The sequence below is a fragment of the Oncorhynchus keta genome, chromosome 23 (assembly GCF_023373465.1).
Source record: "Oncorhynchus keta strain PuntledgeMale-10-30-2019 chromosome 23, Oket_V2, whole genome shotgun sequence".
NCBI lineage: Eukaryota > Metazoa > Chordata > Actinopteri > Salmoniformes > Salmonidae > Oncorhynchus > Oncorhynchus keta.
Window position 1 is genome coordinate 5,646,407 of NC_068443.1, and position 25,000 is coordinate 5,671,406.

Consider the following 25,000-nt stretch of genomic DNA (forward strand, 5'->3'; position numbering starts at 1 on the left):
CAAAGCATTACTAATCTCCCATTAACAACAAACATTTACAAGTCTGAGTTGAAGAGTTTTAATCTCAGGTTAGGACTCAGCCCCCAATAGCGTGTTTTAATCTACTCTTTGTAGTTCGGTGTATTATAAACTGATTCCGCAGTGGTTTATTTGTAGTATGAAACCAATATCTGAGAAACCGTGAAACACCTCAAAATAACATGCCATTGCCTCCCTGAATCAGGACAAGACCCTGCAAAAGTATGTGTATCAAAACGGAATATTAACCCAGAGCAAAAACACCTTTCAAAATTTGTCTCACATTTGTTGAGAGGTTAAATTGCTTTCTTTGCCTATTGATTGAACAGAAGAAAGGAGAAGCCACTATTATAGCAGACTCATTGTTGTGGCTGTCGATATGACCAGTGCTTTATACACTTCTTCCACAGAGGAGAGGAGGGGGATGAAGGAGAGGACAGGAGGGAATGCAGTACATAGCTTTTACTCTGACACATAACCATTCAGAGAAAGGACATGGCACAGCACTCTTGGTGAGGAGAAACGTGTATCTGCTGAGTAACAGAGGAGGAGAGAGACAGATTGGGAGACAAGAGAGACGGAGGACGACGACATGATCCAGGCTCTTTCAATGTCTTTCCTACCTTGTTGTCAGAGTTAGCCTCCCAGTACTGTAGCTCGTACTTAGTGATGGTGTCCTGGACAGGCCACAGCCAGGTCAACATGATACGAGTATCCAACTCTGCTTCTGCCTCGAAGCTGGATGGTTGGGCAGGAACTGGGGGGACAGGAGTGAGTGTTAGGACACAGGGACAGAGTAGGACAGGTAGGTGTTAGGACACAGGGACAGAGTAGGACAGGTAGGTGTTAGGACACAGGGACAGAGTAGGACAGGTAGGTGTTTGGACACAAAGCCGAGTAGGACAAGTAGGTGTTTGGAGACAGGGACAGAGCAAGACAGAGGGACAGGTGAGTGTTTGGACACAGGGACAGAGTAGGACAGGTAGGTGTTAGGACACAGGGACAGAGTAGGACAGGTAGGTGTTTGGACACAGAGCCGAGTAGGACAAGTAGGTATTTAGAGACAGGGACAGAGCAAGACAGAGGGACAGGTGGTTGTGTTTGGACACAGGGACAGAGTAGGACAGGTAGGTGTTAGGACACAGGGACAGAGTAGGACAGGTAGGTGTTAGGACACAGGGACAGAGTAGGACAGGTGTAGGTTAGGACACAGGGACAGAGTAGGACAGGTAGGTGTTAGGACACAGGGACAGAGTAGGACAGGTGGGTGTTTGGACACAGGGACAGAGTAGGACAGGTAGGTGTTAGGACACAGGGACATAGTAGGATAGGTAGGTGTTAGGACACAGGGACAGAGTAGGACAGGTAGGTGTTAGGACACAGGGACAGAGCAGGACAGGTAGGTGTTAGGACACAGGGACAGAGTAGGACAGGTAGGTGTTTGGACACAGGGACAGAGTAGGACCGGTAGGTGTTTGGACACAGGGACAGAGTAGGACAGGTAGGTGTTAGGACACAGGGACATAGTAGGACAGGTGGGTGTTAGGACACAGGGACAGAGTAGGACAGGTAGGTGTTAGGACACAGGGACAGAGTAGGACAGGTAGGTGTTAGGACACAGGGACAGAGTAGGACAGGTGGGTGTTTGGACACAGGGACAGAGCAGGACAGGTGGGTGTTAGGACACAGGGACAGAGCAGGACAGGTAGGTGTTAGGACACAGGGACAGAGTAGGACAGGTAGGTGTTTGGACACAGTAGTTATGTAGTTAGTAGTTATGGTCTGAGGGTTAGTAGTTATGGTCTGAGGGTTAGTAGTTATGTAGTTAGTAGTTATGGTGTGATGGTTAGTAGTTATGGTCTGAGGGTTAGTAGTTATGGTCTGATGGTTAGTAGTTATGGTCTGATGGTTAGTAGTTATGGTCTGATGGTTAGTAGTTATGGTTTGATGGTTTGTTATGGTCTGAGGGTTAGTAGTTATGGTCTGAGGGTTAGTAGTTATGGTCTGATGGTTAGTAGTTATGGTCTGATGGTTAGTAGTTATGGTCTGAGGGTTAGTAGTTATGGTCTGAGGGTTAGTAGTTATGGTCTGATGGTTAGTAGTTATGGTCTGAGGGTTAGTAGTTATGGTCTGAGGGTTAGTAGTTATGGTCTGAGGGTTAGTAGTTATGGTCTGAGGGTTAGTAGTTATGGTCTGAGGGTTAGTAGTTATGGTCTGATGGTTAGTAGTTATGGTCTGAGGGTTAGTAGTTATGGTCTGATGGTTAGTAGTTATGGTCTGAGGGTTAGTAGTTATGGTCTGAGGGTTAGTAGTTATGGTCTGATGGTTAGTAGTTATGGTCTGAGGGTTAGTAGTTATGGTCTGATGGTTAGTAGTTATGGTCTGATGGTTAGTAGTTATGGTCTGAGGGTTAGTAGTTATGGTCTGAGGGTTAGTAGTTATGGTCTGAGGGTTAGTAGTTATGGTCTGAGGGTTAGTAGTTATGGTCTGATGGTTAGTAGTTATGGTCTGAGGGTTAGTAGTTATGGTCTGATGGTTAGTAGTTATGGTCTGATGGTTAGTAGTTATGGTCTGATGGTTAGTAGTTATGGTCTGAGGGTTAGTAGTTATGGTCTGATGGTTAGTAGTTATGGTCTGATGGTTAGTAGTTATGGTCTGATGGTTAGTAGTTATGGTCTGATGGTTAGTTATATTAGTTATATATTATTATTATATTATTATAGTTATGGTCTGATGGTTAGTTATGGTCTGAGGGTTAGTAGTTATGGTCTGATGGTTAGTTAAGGTCGGATGGTTAGTAGTTATGGTCTGATGGTTAGTTATGGTGTGATGGTTAGTAGTTATGGTCTGATGGTTAGTTATGGTCTGAGGGTTAGTAGTTATGGTCTGAGGGTTCATAGTTATGGTCTGATGGTTAGTAGTTATGGTCTGAGGGTTAGTAGTTATGGTCTGATGGTTAGTAGTTATGGTCTGAGGGTTAGTAGTTATGGTCTGAGGGTTAGTAGTTATGGTCTGAGGGTTAGTAGTTATGGTCTGATGGTTAGTTAAGGTCTGATGGTTAGTAGTGATGGTCTAATGGTTAGTTATGGTGTGATGGTTAGTTATGGTCCGAGGGTTAGTAGTTATGGTCTGATGGTTAGTTAAGGTCTGATGGTTAGTAGTTATGGTCTGATGGTTAGTTATGGTCTGATGGTTAGTAGTTATGGTCTGATGATTAGTAGTTATGGTCTGATGATTAGTAGTTATGGTCTGATGATTAGTAGTTATGGTCTGATGGTTAGTAGTTATGGTCTGAGGGTTAGTAGTTATGGTCTAATGGTTAGTTATGGTGTGATGGTTAGTAGTTATGGTCTGATGGTTAGTTATGGTCTGAGGGTTAGTAGTTATGGTCTGAGGGTTAGTAGTTATGGTCTGATGGTTAGTAGTGATGGTCTGAGGGTTAGTAGTTATGGTCTGAGGGTTCATAGTTATGGTCTGATGGTTAGTAGTTATGGTCTGAGGGTTAGTAGTTATGGTCTGAGGGTTAGTTATGGTCTGATGGTTAGTAGTTATGGTCTGATGGTTAGTAGTTATGGTCTGAGGGTTAGTAGTTATGGTCTAAGGGTTAGTAGTTATGGTCTGATGGTTAGTAGTTATGGTCTGAGGGTTAGTAGTTATGGTCTGAGTGTTAGTAGTTATGGTCTGAGGGTTAGTAGTTATGGTCTGATGGTTAGTAGTTATGGTCTGATGGTTAGTAGTTATGGTCTGATGGTTAGTAGTTATGGTCTGATGGTTAGTTATTGAACCAAGAAGATAAAGCATCATCCACACTAAAATACTCACAGTGGCTATTTCAACGTGATCCTCAACACACACTAAGATAAACACCCCACACTAAGTTACACACCCCACACTAAGATACACACTCCACACTAAGATACACACTCCACACTAAGATACACACTCCACACTAAGATACACACCCCACACTAAGATACACACCCCACACTAAGATACACACCCCACACTAAGATACACACTCCACACTAAGATACACACCCCACACTAAGATACACACCCCACACTAAGATACACTCCCTCTCTCACCTCCCTGCTGGGTCTTGACCTGCAGTACGTCTGAGGGGGGTCCGTCCCCTACAGAGGTGAACCCCAGCACCCTGAGGCTGTAGGTGATATCAGTGGTCAACCCTGAGATGGTGGTCAGTCTGCTGTCGTCAGTGTTGTGCTTCTGCCAGCCACTCAGAGGGTCGTTCATGTCTGAACTGTAGTACACACGATACCTGGCAGACGGTTACAAATCAATCATTACATTCAACATTTGACAAACCAAAAGAGGAAAGAACCTGTACCTATTGAGATGTTTTATATATGTGACATGATAAGACAAGACAGCACATTATTAAATATGTGTCAGTATTTCTTAATTATTTGTATATTTGTTTGATAGTTATTTTCTAACTAAAAAAAGAAATACAACAATCATACCTTATACTGTATACAGAGCCTTCAGAAAGTATTCATACCCCTCGACTTTTTCCACATTTTGTTTGTGTTACAGCCGGAATTTAAAATGTATTACATTGAGATTTTGTGTCACTGGCCTACACACAATACCCCATCATGACATCACAATACCCCATCATGACATCACAATACCCCATCATGACATCACAATACCCCACACATACTGTAAGGTCCCTCAGTCGAGCAGTGAATTTCAAACACAGATTCAAACCACAAAGACAAGGCAGATTTTCCAATGCTTTTCAAATGGCACCTATTGGTAGATGGGTAAAACAAAAAAACAGACATTGAATATCCCTCTGAGCGAGCTTGTTCAGAATATAAAATATTCTAAAACATGCATCCTGTTTGCAACAAGGCACTAAAGTAATACTGCAAATAAATGTGGCAAAACAATTCACTTTTTGTCCTGAATACAATGTGTTATGTTTGGGGTAAATCCAATACAACAAATGACTGAGAACCACTCTTCATATTTTCAAGCATAGTGGTGGCTGCATCATGTTAAGGGTATGCTTGTCATCAGCAAGGACTAGTGAGTTTTTAAGGATAAAAAAATTAACTGAATTGAGCTAAGCACAGGCACCTGGTTCAGTCTGCTTTCCACCAGACTCTGGGAGATGAATTCACCTTTCAGCAGGACAATAAGCTGAAACACAAGGCCACATCTACACTGGGAGATTAATTCACCTTTCAGCGGGACAATAAGCTGAAACACAAGGCCACATCTACACTGGGAGATTAATTCACCTTTCAGCAGGACAATAAGCTGAAACACAAGGCCACATCTACACTGGGAGATTAATTCACCTTTCAGCAGGACAATAAGCTGAAACACAAGGCCACATCTACACTGGGAGATTAATTCACCTTTCAGCAGGACAATAAGCTGAAACACAAGGCCACATCTACACTGGGAGATTAATTCACCTTTCAGCAGGACAATAAGCTGAAACACAAGGCCACATCTACACTGGGAGATTAATTCACCTTTCAGCGGGACAATAAGCTGAAACACAAGGCCACATCTACACTGGGAGATGAATTCACCTTTCAGCAGGACAATAAGCTGAAACACAAGGCCACATCTACACTGGAGTTGCTTACGAAGAAGACAGTGAATGTTCCTGAGTGGCCGAGTTACAGTTTTGACTGAAATCTGATTGAAAGTCTATGGCAACAACCTGAAAATGGTTGTCTAGCAATGATCAACAACCAATTTGACAGAGGTTGAAGAATTTTGAATAGAATAATGGGCTAATGTTGTACAATTGAGGTGTGCAAAGCTCTTAGAGAATTACCCAGAAAGACTGTAATCACTGCCAAAGGTGATTCTAACATCTACACTTATGGAAATTAGATTTGTATTTAATTTTCAATACATTTGCAAAACATTTCTAAAAACTTGGTGAAAAGCAACAACATCAATTGAATCCATTGTGAATTCAGGCTGTAACACAACACAATGTGGAATAGGTCCAGGGGTCTGAATACTTTCTGAAGGCTCTGTGTGTACGACATTTAGCTTATAAATGACTTGTGAAACATCATTAAGCCTTCGGCAGACATAGGCTGTATCCTAAATGGCACATTTGACTCAAAAAGTAGTTCACGATATAGGGATTAGGGTGTCATTTGGGGCACAGTCATATTCACATGCTATGAAGTGTCTATGAATGCTTCATTGAGCCTACATAAGACATATTCATGTTCATTTTACCCTCTGATCTGTCCGTTAGGTTCCTCGGGCGGTTCCCATTGGACCAACATGGTGGAAGCAGACAGCATGCGGACCTGGACAGCCAGAGGGGGTGAAGAGGGAGCCTGCTCCCCCGTACGGGTCTCTACCGGGTCAGAGGGCGGCCCGCGCCCAATGTTGTTCACCGCCATCACACGGAACTCGTATTCCGAGTAGGGGCTGAGCCCGCCGATGCTGTACCGAGTGGTAGCTACTCCGTCCACCTACGATATCATCATATGGTTATTTAGCAGACACTTATATCCCAGATACTTACAGAACAATATCGGCGGTTCTACTTTTTGAACCATGTTTAGATTTGCAAAACTCCAGTAATTGTCCCAACATTCCCATGTTTTCCAGAAATCCCGGTTTGTTTAGTTTCCCAGAATCAAGAGGTAAAAGCAGGACTTCTGGAAACCTCCAACCAGGATTTCAGAAAAAAACCTGTGAATTTGGGGAAAGTGACCCGGGATGCTGCAACGCTAAGCATGTTGTAACCCAGCGAGCCGCTACAACACACCTCCTGGAAGCCTGCGTCGGTGGCTTTAGCCCGGTACTGGATCATGAAGAAGGACACAGGTTCAGGGTTCCCAGAGTCCCAGATTAGGGTCACACTGGTGGCTGTGGTCTCAGTCACTATGAGAGAGGTGGGGGGCTTGGGGAGGGCTGGAGGAGGAGAGATGGAGAAACAGAGAAACAGAGAGAGAGAGAGAGAGAGAGAGAGAGAGAGTGAAATCAAGGCGATCTTTCAGTACTGGATAGACGTGTTCTAAGATGACAGATGACTGAATATGCTGACTGACCCCATAACTCAAAAAGGGAACATATTTTAAGACTGTTTCATGGACTATTAATTCAATAATGGATATGCTTTATTCACCTCCAAATCTCCTCAGTCCGCCATATTAAAACTATCGCAACACAGTCAGACATTATTGAAAATCCCAGAGGTTTACAGAGCAAGTGGACAATCACATTTAAAGATGATGACAAACACCAACCAAGAAAATGAAAGAAAGAGTCAGTCTGTTGAGTCAGGAGTTCCTGACTATATACAAGACACTGATATTCTACTTCCTGACAAGACACTGATATTCTACTTCCTGACAAGACACTGATATTCTACTTCCTGACTATAAACATGACACTGATATTCTACTTCCTGACAAGACACTGATATTCTACTTCCTGACTATAAACATGACACTGATATTCTACTTCCTGACTATAAACATGACACTGATATTCTACTTCTTGACTATAAACATGACACTGATATTCTACTTCCTGACAAGACACTGATATTCTACTTCCTGACTATAAACATGACACTGATATTCTACTTCCTGACTATATACAAGACACTGATATTCTACTTCCTGACAAGACACTGATATTCTACTTCCTGACAAGACACTGATATTCTACTTCCTGACAAGACACTGATATTCTACTTCCTGACTATAAACATGACACTGATATTCTACTTCCTGACTATAAACATGACACTGATATTCTACTTCCTGACTATATACAAGACACTGATATTCTACTTCCTGACAAGACACTGATATTCTACTTCCTGACAAGACACTGATATTCTACTTCCTGACTATAAACATGACACTGATATTCTACTTCCTGACTATAAACATGACACTGATATTCTACTTCCTGACTATAAACATGACACTGATATTCTACTTCCTGACTATATACATGACACTGATATTCTACTTCCTGACTATAAACATGACACTGATATTCTACTTCCTGACTATATACAAGACACTGATATTCTACTTCCTGACTATAAACATGACACTGATATTCTACTTCCTGACTATAAACATGACACTGATATTCTACTTCCTGACTATAAACATGACACTGATATTCTACTTCCTGACTATATACATGACACTGATATTCTACTTCCTGACTATAAACATGACACTGATATTCTACTTCCTGACTATATACAAGACACTGATATTCTACTTCCTGACTATATACAACACACTGATATTCTACTTCCTGACTATAAACATGACACTGATATTCTACTTCCTGACAAGACACTGATATTCTACTTCCTGACTATATACAACACACTGATATTCTACTTCCTGACTATAAACATGACACTGATATTCTACTTCCTGACAAGACACTGATATTCTACTTCCGGACAAGACATTGATATTCTACTTCCTGACTATAAACATGACACTGATATTCTACTTCCTGACTATAAACATGACACTGATATTCTACTTCCTGACTATAAACATGACACTGATATTCTACTTCCTGACTATAAACATGACACTGATATTCTACTTCCTGACTATAAACATGACACTGATATTCTACTTCCTGGCTATAAACATGACACTGATATTCTACTTCCTGACTATAAACATGACACTGATATTCTACTTCCTGACTATAAACATGACACTGATATTCTACTATTCATTATATAATGTCCTATGGTCCTGGCAGGGATGGTCACATCACACATGAAGACCAAGGTTTCCGTTCTGAAAATGTGTCCCTGGACATTTGACAGACACCATTTTAATTGAACGGACGTTTGGTAAACGTACCAGAACCCCGTTATACATTGGGTGCGTAACCTGAAGAACTCAATCACTGTTTGCAAAAAAAAAAAAAAAAAAAAAAAAAACAGTGATTGATGGTTCAAAGCATGGCAGAGTGCTATGCCAGATATCTTTCTTCTTTATTCGCACGGGAAAAATACATTTCTACTACTACTTTAAACGTCTGGAGACATTAGTAGAATATTTTTTTAATAGGTCAAAATGACAGGGTAGCCTACTCTGCTGATACGGACAAAACAGATCAGGGTAGCCTACTCTGCTGATACGGACAAACAGATCAGGGTAGCCTACTCTGCTGATACGGACAAACAGATCAGGGTAGCCTACTCTGCTGATACGGACAAACAGATCAGGGTAGCCTACTCTGCTGATACGGACAAACAGATCAGGGTAGCCTACTCTGCTGATACGGACAAACAGATCAGGGTAGCCTACTCTGCTGATACGGACAAACAGATCAGGGTAGCCTACTCTGCTGATACGGACAAACAGATCAGGGTAGCCTACTCTGCTGATACGGACAAACAGATCAGGGTAGCCTACTCTGCTGATACGGACAAACAGATCAGGGTAGCCTACTCTGCTGATACGGACAAACAGATCAGGGTAGCCTACTCTGCTGATACGGACAAACAGATCAGGGTAGCCTACTCTGCTGATACGGACAAACAGATCAGGGTAGCCTACTCTGCTGATACGGACAAACAGATCAGGGTAGCCTACTCTGCTGATACGGACAAACAGATCAGGGTAGCCTACTCTGCTGATACGGACAAACAGATCAGGGTAGCCTACTCTGCTGATACGGACAAACAGATCAGGGTAGCCTACTCTGCTGATACGGACAAACAGATCAGGGTAGCCTACTCTGCTGATACGGACAAACAGATCAGGGTAGCCTACTCTGCTGATACGGACAAACAGATCAGGGTAGCCTACTCTGCTGATACGGACAAACAGATCAGGGTAGCCTACTCTGCTGATACGGACAAACAGATCAGGGTAGCCTACTCTGCTGATACGGACAAACAGATCAGGGTAGCCTACTCTGCTGATACGGACAAACAGATCAGGGTAGCCTACTCTGCTGATACGGACAAACAGATCAGGGTAGCCTACTCTGCTGATACGGACAAACAGATCAGGGTAGCCTACTCTGCTGATACGGACAAACAGATCAGGGTAGCCTACTCTGCTGATACGGACAAACAGATCAGGGTAGCCTACTCTGCTGATACGGACAAACAGATCAGGGTAGCCTACTCTGCTGATACGGACAAACAGATCAGGGTAGCCTACTCTGCTGATACGGACAAACAGATCAGGGTAGCCTACTCTGCTGATACGGACAAACAGATCAGGGTAGCCTACTCTGCTGATACGGACAAACAGATCAGGGTAGCCTACTCTGCTGATACGGACAAACAGATCAGGGTAGCCTACTCTGCTGATACGGACAAACAGATCAGGGTAGCCTACTCTGCTGATACGGACAAACAGATCAGGGTAGCCTACTCTGCTGATACGGACAAACAGATCAGGGTAGCCTACTCTGCTGATACGGACAAACAGATCAGGGTAGCCTACTCTGCTGATACGGACAAACAGATCAGGGTAGCCTACTCTGCTGATACGGACAAACAGATCAGGGTAGCCTACTCTGCTGATACGGACAAACAGATCAGGGTAGCCTACTCTGCTGATACGGACAAACAGATCAGGGTAGCCTACTCTGCTGATACGGACAAACAGATCAGGGTAGCCTACTCTGCTGATACGGACAAACAGATCAGGGTAGCCTACTCTGCTGATACGGACAAACAGATCAGGGTAGCCTACTCTGCTGATACGGACAAACAGATCAGGGTAGCCTACTCTGCTGATACGGACAAACAGATCAGGGTAGCCTACTCTGCTGATACGGACAAACAGATCAGGGTAGCCTACTCTGCTGATACGATCAATAACAGATCAATAAAAGACATAAACCATTGTCCATATAACAGACCTAGGAAATGGGGAGACACAAAAACAATATGACGTCCATCTAAACCGCAGGAGGAAATGATTGTCCAAAAATAAACGTTAAGTAGCAAAGAAGAAGAAGAGTGACGAGGAGCAGTACTGAGTCACCGGGGATACGGTCGATGCTCTCCGCTGCTGACATTAAGACAGGCTACAGGCCCTACTGTTGTTCACTCAAATACAGTGTTTTCATTGTCTTCTCTTTAAAGCAATATCCATTTGATGTCCAAACAAAGTTCTCCTGCAAGGCGTCTACTTTTCACTGACAGTCTCAACTCAACAATCAACTATTTGGTATTTGCAGAACACGCTGTTTAACTCTGGGAGGGGGGGGGGGGGGGGGGCTGCCTTCCTTCCAACTGTAGGGGGGATGCCTTTCCTTCCAACTGTAGGGGGGCTGCCTTTCCTTCCAACTGTATGGGGGGGGCTGCCTTCCTTCCAACTGTAGGGGGCTGCCTTTCCTTCCAACTGTAGGGGGCTGCCTTTCCTTCCAACTGTAGGGGGGCTGGGGGGCTGCCTTTCCTTCCAACTGTATGGGGGGCTGCCTTTCCTTCCAACTGTATGGGGGGCTGCCTTTCCTTCCAACTGTAGGGGGCTGCCTTTCCTTCCAACTGTAGGGGGCTGCCTTTCCTTCCAACTGTATGGGGGGCTGCCTTTCCTTCCAACTGTATGGGGGGCTGCCTTTCCTTCCAACTGTATGGGGGGGCTGCCTTCCTTCCAACTGTAGGAGGGGGGCTGCCTTTCCTTCCAACTGTAGGGGGGGCTGCCTTTCCTTCCAACTGTAGGGGGGGGGGGGCTGCCTTTCCTTCCAACTGTGTAGGAGGGGGCTGCCTTTCCTTCCAACTGTATGGGGGGCTGCCTTTCCTTCCAACTGTAGGAGGAGGGGGCTGCCTTTCCTTCCAACTGTAGGGGGGGGCTGCCTTTCCTTCCAACTGTAGGGGGGCTGCCTTTCCTTCCAACTGTAGGGGGTGGGGGGGGCTGCCTTTCCTTCCAACTGTATGGGGGGGCTGCCTTTCCTTCCAACTGTAGGGGGGGGGGGCTGCCTTTCCTTCCAACTGTAGGGGGGGGGCTGCCTTTCCTTCCAACTGTATGGGGGGCTGCCTTTCCTTCCAACTGTAGGAGGGGTGGGGGGCTGCCTTTCCTTCCAACTGTATGGGGGGCTGCCTTTCCTTCCAACTGTAGGAGGGGGGCTGCCTTTCCTTCCAACTGTAGGGGGGGGGGGGGCTGCCTTTCCTTCCAACTGTAGGGGGGGGCTGCCTTTCCTTCCAACTGTATGGGGGGGCTGCCTTTCCTTCCAACTGTAGGGGGGCTGCCTTTTCCTTCCAACTGTAGGAGGGGGGCTGCCTTTCCTTCCAACTGTAGGGGGAGGGGGCTGCCTTTCCTTCCAACTGTAGGGGGCTGCCTTTTCTTCCATCTGTAGGGGGCTGCCTTTTCTTCCAACTGTAGGAGGGGCTGCCTTTCCTTCCAACTGTAGGGGGCTGCCTTTCCTTCCAACTGTAGGGGGGCTGCCTTTCCTTCCAACTGTAGGGGGGGCTGCCTTTCCTTCCAACTGTAGGGGGGGGCTGCCTTTCCTTCCAACTGTAGGAGGGGAGGGGGCTGCCTTTCCTTCCAAATGTAGGGGGCTACCTTTTCTTCCAACTGTAGGAGGGGGGCTGCCTTTCCTTCCAACTGTAGGTACGTGAGAGAACACAGTGGATCCGTCCCAAAAATGCACACTATTCCCTATATAGTGCACTATTTTTTTTTTTTACCCTCGGCCTATACCGTCTCTGATCAAAAGTAGAGCACTATGTTGGGATTATGGTTCGATTTGGGGATACAACCTTTGTCATCACAGCTTGTCGTGTATGTGATAACACACAGTCCGTTCCAGAGCAGATGACTCATCATGGGATCCTTACAGTCTGGGTGACCAAAACGGCATCATCATTCCCTATGTTAGTGCACTACTATCAGGGCACAAAGAGATAACAGGATACATTTGGGACTCAAGACACTGTGTCCTCCACTGACCTAGCCAGCGTGTTGTCTTGATTCTAACACACACACACACACACACAAAATCAACTGCCTGAAATACGGCCCGACTAACTGAAATACTGAAATACGTCTTTTAAGCCAAAAGAGAGTGAAAGACACACACACAAACAAACCGCGTGACCTTTGACCCCTCACCTTTGACGGAGACCTGAGCGGTAGCCTCGATCTGGCCCAGTGATGATATGGCCACGCAGCTGTAGTTGGCGGACTCCTTGATGTTGGTCACCTCCAGAACATTCCGACCGATGGGCATCTCATCCTCCTAAATCAGAAGAATCATTAAAGCTTTTGTGTATGATCTGACATATATTTGAGATAGAAATGCGAGTAATAGATCTTTAGCATTAGCATTGAAAGCAAGTCTGAAAAAGCGGTAAATCCGTTCTATGTGCTATATTTCTACGCTTTCCTCCTCCTTTAAACTTAATTCAACACAATTCATACATACGCCCAAGGTGCTGTAGTAATAAAGATTGAATAAAACAGATAAAAAAAAAAAAAAGCTAAACAGTAAGTAACAGTGAAAGTAAAGACCTTGGTGAGTTCGATTTCTCCCATGATCCACTTGACATAGGGCATGGGAGATCCCACAGCAACACATGTCAGGTTCACACTGCCCCCAGGCATCACCTCATGGTTGGTGGGCGGGATGGAGAACCGCGGAGGGACACGACGTACTGAGGAGAGAGGAGAACGTTAAGAGGGGATCATAAGAGGTGGACGTGATACGAGTGTCCAGAGGAGAGGAGAGGAGGAGAGGAGGAGGGGTGAGTGGGGTGTCAGGGAGAGTTCTGTGTTGAGAGGAAAGGAGAGGAGGGAGGAGGAGGAGGAGGGGTGAGTGGGGTGTCAGGAAGAGATCTGTGTTGAGAGGAGAGGAGGAGGAGGAGGAGGGGTGAGTGGGGTGTCAGGGAGAGATCTGTGTTGAGAGGAGAGGAGGAGGAGGAGAGGAGGAGAGGAGGAGGGGTGAGTGGGGTGTCAGGAAGAGATCTGTGTTGAGAGGAGAGGAGGAGGAGGAGGAGGGGTGAGTGGGGTGTCAGGGAGAGATCTGTGTTGAGAGGAGAGAGGAGGAGGAGGTGAGTGGGGTGTCAGGGAGAGATCAGTGTTGAGAGGAGAGGAGAGGAGGAGAGGAGGAGAGGAGGAGGGTTGAGTGGGGTGTCAGGGAGAGTTCTGTGTGGAATAAACCGTGACATCATCGCGCTTGAAAAGAGCAGCAGGAATTGCAGTTAAGAGATGAGAGTATTTTCATAAAGATCATCTGAAATAAGACATCTCAGTCTCATCCCCCCTTCCCCCAGTAATAAAACATTGAACATATCAATTCAAATGAACCTTGCACTTTTTTTCCCAGCACAGTCTTTTCCTTCTAACTTCTTTAAAGAGGAAACATTTACTTACTGTGACATGTGGTTGTCTCACCTGAATGCACTAATTGTCTCTCTGGATAAGAGCGTCTGCTAAATGACTCAAATGTAAAATGTCAGTGTGATGAATCTAACGTGTGAGGCTGATCGCTTTTCAATCCCGATCCAACAGGTGAGCAGTTTAACCAATCACCATCCAACAGTTTAACCAATTAGCATCTGCTAAATGACTCAAATGTAAAATGTCAGTGTGATGAATCTAACATGTGAGGCTGATCGCTGTTCAATCCCGATCCAACAGGTGAGCAGCTTAACCAATCACCATCCAACAGGTGAGCAGCTTAACCAATCACCATCCAACAGGTGAGCAGTTTAACCAATCACCATCCAACAGGTGAGCAGCTTAACCAATCACCATCCAACAGGTGAGCAGCTTAACCAATCACCATCCAACAGGTGAGCAGCTTAACCAATCACCATCCAACAGGTGAGCAGCTTAACCAATCACCATCCAACAGGTGAGCAGTTTAACCAATCACCATCCAACAGGTGAGCAGTTTAACCAATCACCATCCAACAGGTGAGCAGCTTAACCAATCACCATCCAACAGGTGAGCAGCTTAACCAATCACCATCCAACAGGTGAGCAGTTTAACCAATCACCATCCAACAGGTGAGCAGTTTAACCAATCACCATCCAACAGGTGAGCAGTTTAACCAATCACCATCCAACAGGTGAGCAGCTGAACCAATCACCATCCAACAGGTGAGCAGTTTAACCAATCACCATCCAACAGGTGAGCAGCTGAACCAATCATCATCCAACAGGTGAGCAGCTGAACCAATCACCATCCAACAGGTGAGCAGCTGAACCAATAGAGAAACAGCAGCATCTTCTGTTGAAGAGACTTGGAGTTGTTCCCAGTTACGCAGCACTCAGACAACATCTGTTCGTAAAACTTTACCATAGAAACCTTTTGTTTTGCTCCTTATAAAAAAAAAAAAGGGGGAATGTATTTAAATAGGCCACTTTGATTTGAATAACACTCTACTAGACCTAAATCTGTTCCCCTTTGACAGTGTGTCAGACGGTGCTAAGAGCTGAGACAGAGTTGCGTCATTCTGAGACTATTTGATACTCTGTGTAGATGCATTGTTTGACTCCCTCGCTCTCCCCCCTTTCTCTCGCTCTCCCTCTTTCTCTCTCTCTCCCTTTCTCTCCCGCTCTCTCTTTGTGAGGCTCCGATGTGCAGATAAGCTGACATTAAAAAGATGTTCCCATGGAGACAGAGAGCGCCTTTTGACGTGGTCGCTAGGGAATAGAAGCTACTATCCACACACACACACACACACACACACACACACACACACACACACACACACACACACACACACACACACACACACACACACACACACACACACACACACACACACACACACACACACACACACACACACACACACACACACACACACACACACACACACACGCACACACACACACACACACACACACACACACAGAGAGAGAGAGCTTGCATGCTGCAGTAGTGAATAGCTAACTGCCAGAAAATAAACAGAACAGAATCATCTACATATGAACTGTTGTTTTATGTATAGATAGAGCGTTTATCCAAGTCAACGTTTCAATCTAAGAGAAACAGCAGCGAGCGTTAGTCATTATCTGTCACGTATTCTGTATGTGTGACTTTAAGACGACACACAGAGCTGAAAGTAAGGAAGAGAGGCGAGTTGGCAGCTAAATGTTGACAGGCCTGAGTTTGCGAGACAGGCAGTCGTGACATATTGTGACATTAGCACAGCCTTGCTTGGGGCTGACAGACTACAGATGACATAATACAAAACTAGATCAGCTTTCACCTTGTATAACCTACGCTTATGAACAATAAACAATCAACACTATATACTGTACTATCCGATTATCCAAAATGTATCATTAATGACTATCCTGACTACGAGACTATACGAGTTATAATGTATAACTAACTATAACTAACTATACCAGTAGTTATAATGTATAACTAATGACTACTAGACTATGTCAGTTATAATGTATAACTAACTATACCAGTAGTTATAATGTATAACTAACTATAACTAACTATACCAGTAGTTATAATGTATAACTAATGACTACTAGACTATGTCAGTTATAATGTATAACTAACTATAACTAACTATACCAGTAGTTATAATGTATAACTAATGACTACTAGACTATGTCAGTTATAATGTATAACTAACTATACCAGTAGTTATAATGTATAACTAACTATAACTAACTATACCAGTAGTTATAATGTATAACTAATGACTACTAGACTATGTCAGTTATAATGTATAACTAATGACTACTAGACTATACCAGTAGTTATAATGTATAACTAACTATAACTAACTATACCAGTAGTTATAATGTATAACTTACTATAACTAACTATACCAGTAGTTATAATGTATAACTAATGACTACTAGACTATGTCAGTTATAATGTATAACTAATGACTACTAGACTATACCAGTAGTTATAATGTATAACTAACTATAACTAACTATACCAGTAGTTATAATGTATAACTAATGATTACTAGACTATGTCAGTTATAATGTATAACTAATGACTACTAGACTATGTCAGTTATAATGTATAACTAATGACTACTAGACTATACCAGTAGTTATAATGTATAACTAATGACTACTAGACTATGTCAGTTATAATGTATAACTAATGACTACTAGACTATACCAGTAGTTATAATGTATAACTAATGACTACTAGACTATGTCAGTTATAATGTATAACTAATGACTACTAGACTATACCAGTAGTTATAATGTATAACTAATGACTACTAGACTATGTCAGTTATAATGTATAACTAATGACTACTAGACTATACCAGTAGTTATAATGTATAACTAATGACTACTAGACTATACCAGTAGTTATAATGTATAACTAATGACTACTAGACTATGCCAGTTAGGGCTGAAATTAAACTGCTTGTTTCCCCTAATGTGCTTTACAGCCACACACACCGTGAGTTTCTCCGTCTCCCCAGGACAACTACTACCCTGCTCCGTAATTGCTTTTCTTGCACCAAAATTGATTTTCAAATGTGACATTTTTTTTTCTCTTCTTCTCCTCCTTTTTCTAACTCCGCTACACAAAAATACTAACTGGTCTGTATATTAATACTAACTGGTCTGTATATTAATACTAACTGGTCTGTATAGTAATACTAACTGGTCTGTATAGTAATACTAACTGGTCTGTATAGTAATACTAACTGGTTTGTATATTAATACTAACTGGTCTGTCTGTATATTAATGCTAACTGGTCTGTATATTAATACTAACTGGTCTGTCTGTATATTAATACTAACTGGTCTGTATATTAATACTAACTGGTCTGTATAGTAATACTAACTGGTCTGTATAGTAATACTAACTGGTTTGTATATTAATACTAACTGGTCTGTATAGTAATACTAACTGGTCTGTATATTAATACTAACTGGTCTGTATATTAATACTAACTGGTCTGTATAGTAATACTAACTGGTCTGTATAGTAATACTAACTGGTCTGTATAGTAATACTAACTGGTTTGTATATTAATACTAACTGGTCTGTATAGTAATACTAACTGGTCTGTATAGTAATACTAACTGGTCTGTATATTAATACTAACTGGTCTGTATATTAATACTAACTGGTCTGTATATTAATACTAACTGGTCTGTCTGTATATTAATACTAACTGGTCTGTATATTAATACTAACTGGTCTGTATAGTAATACTAACTGGTCTGTATATTAATACTAACTGGTCTGTATAGTAATATAACTGGTTTTTGTATATTAATACTAACTGGTCTGTATAGTAATACTAACTGGTCTGTATAGTAATACTAACTGGTCTGTATATTAATACTAACTGGTCTGTATATTAATACTAACTGGTCTGTATATTAATACTAACTGGTCTGTCTGTATATTAATACTAACTGGTCTGTATATTAATACTAACTGGTCTGTATAGTAATACTAACTGGTCTGTATATTAATACTAACTGGTCTGTATATTAATACTAACTGGTCTGTATATTAATACTAACTGGTCTGTATATTAATACTAACTGGTCTGTATAGTAATACTAACTGGTCTGTATAGTAATACTAACTGGTCTGTATAGTAATACTAACTGGTCTGTCTGTATAGTAATACTAACTGGTCTGTCTGTATATTAATACTAACTGGTCTGTCTGTATATTAATACTAACTGGTCTGTCTGTATAGTAATACTAACTGGTCTGTATATTAATACTAACTGGTCTGCATAGTAATACTAACTGGTCTGTATATTAATACTAACTGGTCTGTATATTAATACTAACTGGTCTGTATATTAATACTAACTGGTCTGTCTGTATATTAATACTAACTGGTCTGTATATTAATACTAACTGGTCTGTATATTAATACTAACTGGTCTGTATACTATTAATACTAACTGTATAGTAATACTCTGGTCTGTATATTAATACTAACTGGTCTGTATATTAATACTAACTGGTCTGTATATTAATACTAACTGGTCTGTATATTAATACTAACTGGTCTGTATATTAATACTAACTGGTCTGTATATTAGTAATACTAACTGGTCTGTATAGTAATACTAACTGGTCTGTATACTAATACTAACTGGTCTGTATATTAATACTAACTGGTCTGTATATTAATACTAACTGGTCTGTATATTAATACTAACTGGTCTGTATATTAATACTAACTGGTCTGTATAGTAATACTAACTGGTCTGTATAGTAATACTAACTGGTCTGTCTGTATATTAATACTAACTGGTCTGTATATTAATACTAACTGGTCTGTATATTAATACTAACTGGTCTGTATATTAATACTAACTGGTCTGTCTGTATATTAATACTAACTGGTCTGTATATTAATACTAACTGGTCTGTATATTAATACTAACTGGTCTGTATATTAATACTAACTGGTCTGTATATTAATACTAACTGGTCTGTATATTAATACTAACTGGTCTGTATATTAATACTAACTGGTCTGTATATTAATACTAACTGGTCTGTATATTAATACTAACTGGTCTGTATATTAATACTAACTGGTCTGTATATTAATACTAACTGGTCTGTATATTAATACTAACTGGTCTGTATATTAATACTAACTGGTCTGTATATTAATACTAACTGGTCTGTATATTAATACTAACTGGTCTGTATATTAATACTAACTGGTCTGTATATTAATACTAACTGGTCTGTATATTAATACTAACTGGTCTATATGTAAGTCTGGATACAACCAATGCCATGTCTCCTCATCTTCCTCCATCCCCGTCTCCCTGCCTACTAGCGAGCTGTAAGAGAGCTATAAACTCACCCGTCGTGACAATGTGTGTGAGGAAACTCAGCAGAAACCTGCTTCTTCAATCAATATCAGAACAAGCAGGCTGACAGCTGTAAAGTCTATCTGCAGGGTAACATGGGGATTCTGTCAGACAGACAATAACTGTGGGCTAGTGTACCATGCTGAGGGCTGATCATAGATACCTCCCAAATGGCACCTTGTTCCCTATACAGTGCAATAGGAAACTATTCAGACCCCTTCATTTTGCCCACATTTTGTTACGTTACAGCCTTATTCTAAAATTGATTAAATTAACTTTCATCAATCTCCACCCAATATCCCATAATGACAAACGCAAAAACAGGTTTTAATACATTTTTGCAAATGTATTAAAAATAATAACTGAAATACCTTATTTACATAAGTGATCAGACCCTTTGCTATGAGACTCGAAATTGAGCTCAGGTGCATCCTGTTTCCATTGATCATCCTTGAGATGTTTCTACAACTTGATTTGAGTGCCCCTGGGGAACATTCAATTGATTGGACATGATTTGGAAAAGGCACACAGTTGTCTATATAAAGGTCCCACAGTTGACAGTGCATGTCAGAGCAAAAACCAAGCCATGAGGTCGATTTAATTGTCTGTAAAGCTCCGAGACAGGATTGTGTCAAGACACAGATCTGGGGAAGGGTACCAAACCATTTCTGCAGCATTCTGCAGCATACCAAACCATTTCTGCAGCATTCTGCAGCATACCAAACCATTTCTGCAGCATTCTGCAGCATACCAAACCATTTCTGCAGCATTCTGCAGCATACCAAACCATTTCTGCAGCATTCTGCAGCATACCAAACCATTTCTGCAGCATTCTGCAGCATACCAAACCATTTCTGCAGCATTCTGCAGCATACCAAACCATTTCTGCAGCATTCTGCAGCATACCAAACCATTTCTGCAGCATTCTGCAGCATACCAAACCATTTCTGTTGAGATGGGAGAACCTTCCAGAAGGACACCGATCAGGCTTTTACGGTAGAGTGGCCAGACGGAAGCCGAGTGTAAAAGGCACATGACAGCCCGCTTAGCGTTTGTCAAAAGGCACCTAAAGAACTCTCAGACCATGAGAAACAAGATTCTCTGGTCTGATGAAACCAAGATTGAACTCTTTGGCTTGAAAGCCAAGCGTCACGTCTTGGCACAGCTCATTACCTGGCCAAAACCATCCCGACGGTGAAGCATGGTGGTGGTAGAATCATGCTGTGGGGATGTTTTTCAGCGGCAGGGACTGGGAGACCAGTCAGGATTTAGATAAAGCTGAACGGAGCAAAGTACAGAGAGATCCTTGATGAAAACCTGCTCCAGAGCACTCAGGACCTCAGACTGGGGTGAAGGTTCACCTTCCAACAGGACAACGACCCTAAGCACACAGCCAAGACAACACAGGAGTAACTTTGGGACAAGTGTCTGGATGTCCTTGAGCGATGCTCTCCATCCAACCTGACAGAGCTTGAGAGGATCTGCAGAGGAGAATGGGATTAACTGCCCAAATCGCTGCTGTCACGTTCTGACCTTAGTTCTTTTGTTATGTCTTTGTTTTAGTAGGGTCAGGGCGTGAGTTGGGTGGGTTGTCTTATGTTCCTTTTTCTAAAAAAACTGTTTTTGCTTTGTCATTATGGGGTATTATGTGTAGATTGATGAGAAAAAAACAAAAACAATTTAACACATTTAAGAGTAAGGCTGTAACGTAACAAAATGTGGAAGAAGTCAAGGGATCTGAATACTTTGAGTGTACTACTTTGACCAATGTTATAATCAGGGCTCTAGTCAGTATTCTAGTCAGGGTTCTAGTCAGTATTCTAGTCTGTGTTCTGGTGAGGGTTCTAGTCAGGGCTCTAGTCTGTGTTCTGGTCAGGGTTCTAGTCAGGGTTCTAGTCAGGGCTCTAGTCAGTGTTCTGGTCAGTGTTCTGGTCAGGGCTCTAGTCAGTGTTCTAGTCAGGGATCTGGTCAGACTCTGGTCAGGACTCTGGACTCTGGTCAGGACTCTGGTCAGTGTTCTAGTCAGGGCTCGAGTCAGGGCTCTAGCCAGGGCTCAAGTCAGAGTTCTAGTCAGGGCTCTAGTCAGTCAGGGCTCTAGTCAGTATTCTGGTCAGGGCTCTCAGTGTTCTGGTCAGTGTTCTGGTCAGGGCTCTAGTCAGTGTTCTAGTCAGGGCTATAGTCAGTGTTCTGGTCAGGGCTCTGGTCAGGGCTCTGGTCAGGCTCTAGTCAGGGATCAGGTCAGGGCTCTGGTCAGGACTCTGGTCAGGACTCTGGTCAGTGTTCTAGTCAGGGCTCGAGTCAGGGCTCTAGCCAGGGCTCAAGTCAGAGTTCTAGTCAGGGCTCTAGTCAGGCCTTTAGTCAGGGCTCTAGTCAGTATTCTGGTCAGGGCTCTCGTCAGTGTTCTGGTCAGGGATCTAGTCAGTGTTCTGGTCAGGGCTCTAGTCAGTGTTCTGGTCAGGGCTCTAGTCAGTGTTCTGGTCAGGGCTCTAGTCAGTGTTCTGGTCAGGGATCTAGTCAGTGTTCTGGTCAGGGCTCTAGTCAGTGTTCTGGTCAGGGCTCTAGTCAGTGTTCTGGTCAGGGCTCTAGTCAGTGTTCTAGTCAGTGTTCTGGTCAGGGCTCTAGTCGGTGTTCAGGGCAGGGCTCTGGTCAGGGCTCTAGTCAGGACTCTGGTCAGGGCTTGAGTCAGGGCTCTAGTCAGGGCTCTAGTCAGTGTTCTGGTCATGGCTTTAGTCAGGGCTCTGGTCAGGGCTCTTGTCAGGGCTCTGGTCAGTGTTCTGGTCAGGGCTCTAGTCAGTGTTCTGGTCAGGGCTCTAGTCATGGATCTAGTCAGGGCTCTAGTCAGTGTTCTGGTCAGGGCTCTAGTCAGGGCTCTAGTCGGGTTCTAGTCAGTGTTCGAGTCAGTGTTCTGAGTCAGGGCTCTAGTCAGGGCTCTGGTCAGTGTTCTGAGTCAGGGCTCTAGTCAGTGTTCTGATCAGGGCTCTAGTCAGTGTTCTGATCAGGGTTCTAGTCAGGGCTCTAGTCAGGGCTCTGGTCAGGCTCTAGTCAGGGCTCTAGTCAGTGTTCTGATCAGGGCTCTAGTTAGTGTTCTGATCAGGGCTCTTGTCAGTGTTCTGGTCAGGGCTCTGGTCAGGTTCTAGTCAGGGCTCTTGTCAGAAGTAGTGCAGTATGTAGAGCCATTTGGGAGGCAAGCCTAAATCTGTTGAGGCAATGCGAACTGTTAAAATAGCAATGCCCCTGAAAACTAAACAAAAACAAAAAATATCCACATGAGCTGATAAATGGTGTCTGTTCAAAGACCTAGTCGATGTATTCCTGTTATCATTTGAGTGAGTCACGGCTGAGATACAAGTACAAACCAAGGCCTTGGATATGTCTTCTCAATGTCTGACAAGGAGCCGATTGAGCGGTTCTATTTTTTAGTCCCTTTTGAGATGCCTATATGAACCAGAGTCACTGAATGTCTGACAAAGAACTGATTGAAACTACAGCTAAAGGCCTAAGGCGATGTGGCCTAAAACTCATACCTCCATTATTTTAAATCTATGGGCGATTCACGATAATACAGCACCAGTCAAAAGTTTGGAAACACCTACTCATTCAAGGGTTTTTTCTTTGTTTTTTTCCCCCAAACTATTTTCTACATTGTAGAATAATAGTGAAGACATTAAAACTATGAAATAACACACATGGAATCACGTAGTAACCCCCCAAAAAGTGTTAAACAAATAAAAATATATTTTATATTCTTTGTAGTAGCTACCCTTTGCCTTGATGACAGCTTTGCACAAGGAGAGAGGGAGACGACCAGGAGAATACGACCAGGGGAATACGACCAGGGAAAAACGACCAGGGGAAAACGACCAGGGTAAAGCAACCAGGGGAATACGACCAGGAGAATACGACCAGGGGAATACGACCAGGGAAAAACGACCAGGGGAAAACGACCAGGGGAAAACGACCAGGGGAATACGACCAGGAGAATACGACCAGGGGAAAACGACCAGGGGAATACGACCAGGGAAAACGACCAGGGAATAGGGAATACGACCAGGGAATACGACCAGGGAATACGACCAGGGAAAACGACCAGGGAATACGACCAGGGGAATACCAGGGAATACGACCAGGGGAATACGACCAGGGGAATACGACCAGGGAATAGGGAATACGACCAGGGAATACGACCAGGGGAATACGACCAGGGAATACGACCAGGGGAATACGACCAGGGAATAGGGAAAAAGACCAGGGAAAACGACCAGGGGAATACGACCAGGGGAATACGACCAGGGAATACGACCAGGGGAATAGGGGAATACGACCAGGGAATACGACCAGGGGAATACGACCAGGGGAATACGACCAGGGGAAAACGACCAGGGGAATACGACCAGGAGAATACGACCAGGGGAATACGACCAGGGGAATACGACCAGGGGAAAACGACCAGGGGAATACGACCAGGAGAATACGACCAGGGAATACGACCAGGGGAAAACGACCAGGAGAATACGACCAGGAGAAAACGACCAGGAGAATACGACCAGGAGAAAACGACCAGGGGAATACGACCAGGGAAATACGACCAGGGGAATACGAAACAACCGCCCCCCCCTCATCTCATTAAGTAACTCAAGATGAAGGCCGACAGGGGCTTTGTGTGGGCCGCCATTAACGACTCAATTATATTCCTTCTTCCGTGTTCGATTTTAAAATAATCAGCACTTACATCAGGTATAATAGAAGCAATGATTGGTTCCATGATTGTCTTCGAAAACATGTTATTTTATTTACACGAATATTGACCATGAGGATTGGGGGGGGCAGTGACTTCTGGCTGGGTCCCGTAGTAACAGTGAAACACACATGCTCCCTTGTGATCCGCTTTGTCCTTCCTGATACCCATGAACCTCAGCGGCAGGTGTGTTACCGGCTGACTGTCTCAATACCGAGCAGAACCTATGGTGCCGAACTCCACCTGAATACCCACACCGATTCAGGAGGACAGAGAGTGGAGGTTAATGTAGTGAATGGATACCTGTAGCAGCTATCTACTAGTGAACATTACATTGACTGGGTGTGAAGAGAGAGAGAGAGAGAGAGAGAGAGAGAGAGAGAGAGAGAGAGAGAGATCAATGGGAGGATTTGTGGTAAAGTACACACAGTAAACCATGTGCCACATACTGAA

The 25,000-nt window shown here is 43.3% G+C and overlaps 1 protein-coding gene across 1 annotated transcript in view; it reads right to left on the reverse strand.

Annotated features, from left to right (window-relative positions):
- The window catches only part of LOC118402472 (receptor-type tyrosine-protein phosphatase F), a 359,072-nt gene that overhangs the window by 161,567 nt on the left and 172,505 nt on the right, over nt 1-25,000 (reverse strand). Inside the window, exons 7-12 of the mRNA XM_052476034.1 lie at nt 13,510-13,652; nt 13,111-13,237; nt 6,804-6,949; nt 6,263-6,504; nt 4,105-4,298; nt 642-775 (exon numbers count right to left, since the gene is read on the reverse strand). Of these exons, the coding sequence (XP_052331994.1) occupies nt 642-775; nt 4,105-4,298; nt 6,263-6,504; nt 6,804-6,949; nt 13,111-13,237; nt 13,510-13,652 (986 nt within the window). The remainder of the gene's footprint in view (nt 1-641; nt 776-4,104; nt 4,299-6,262; nt 6,505-6,803; nt 6,950-13,110; nt 13,238-13,509; nt 13,653-25,000) is intronic.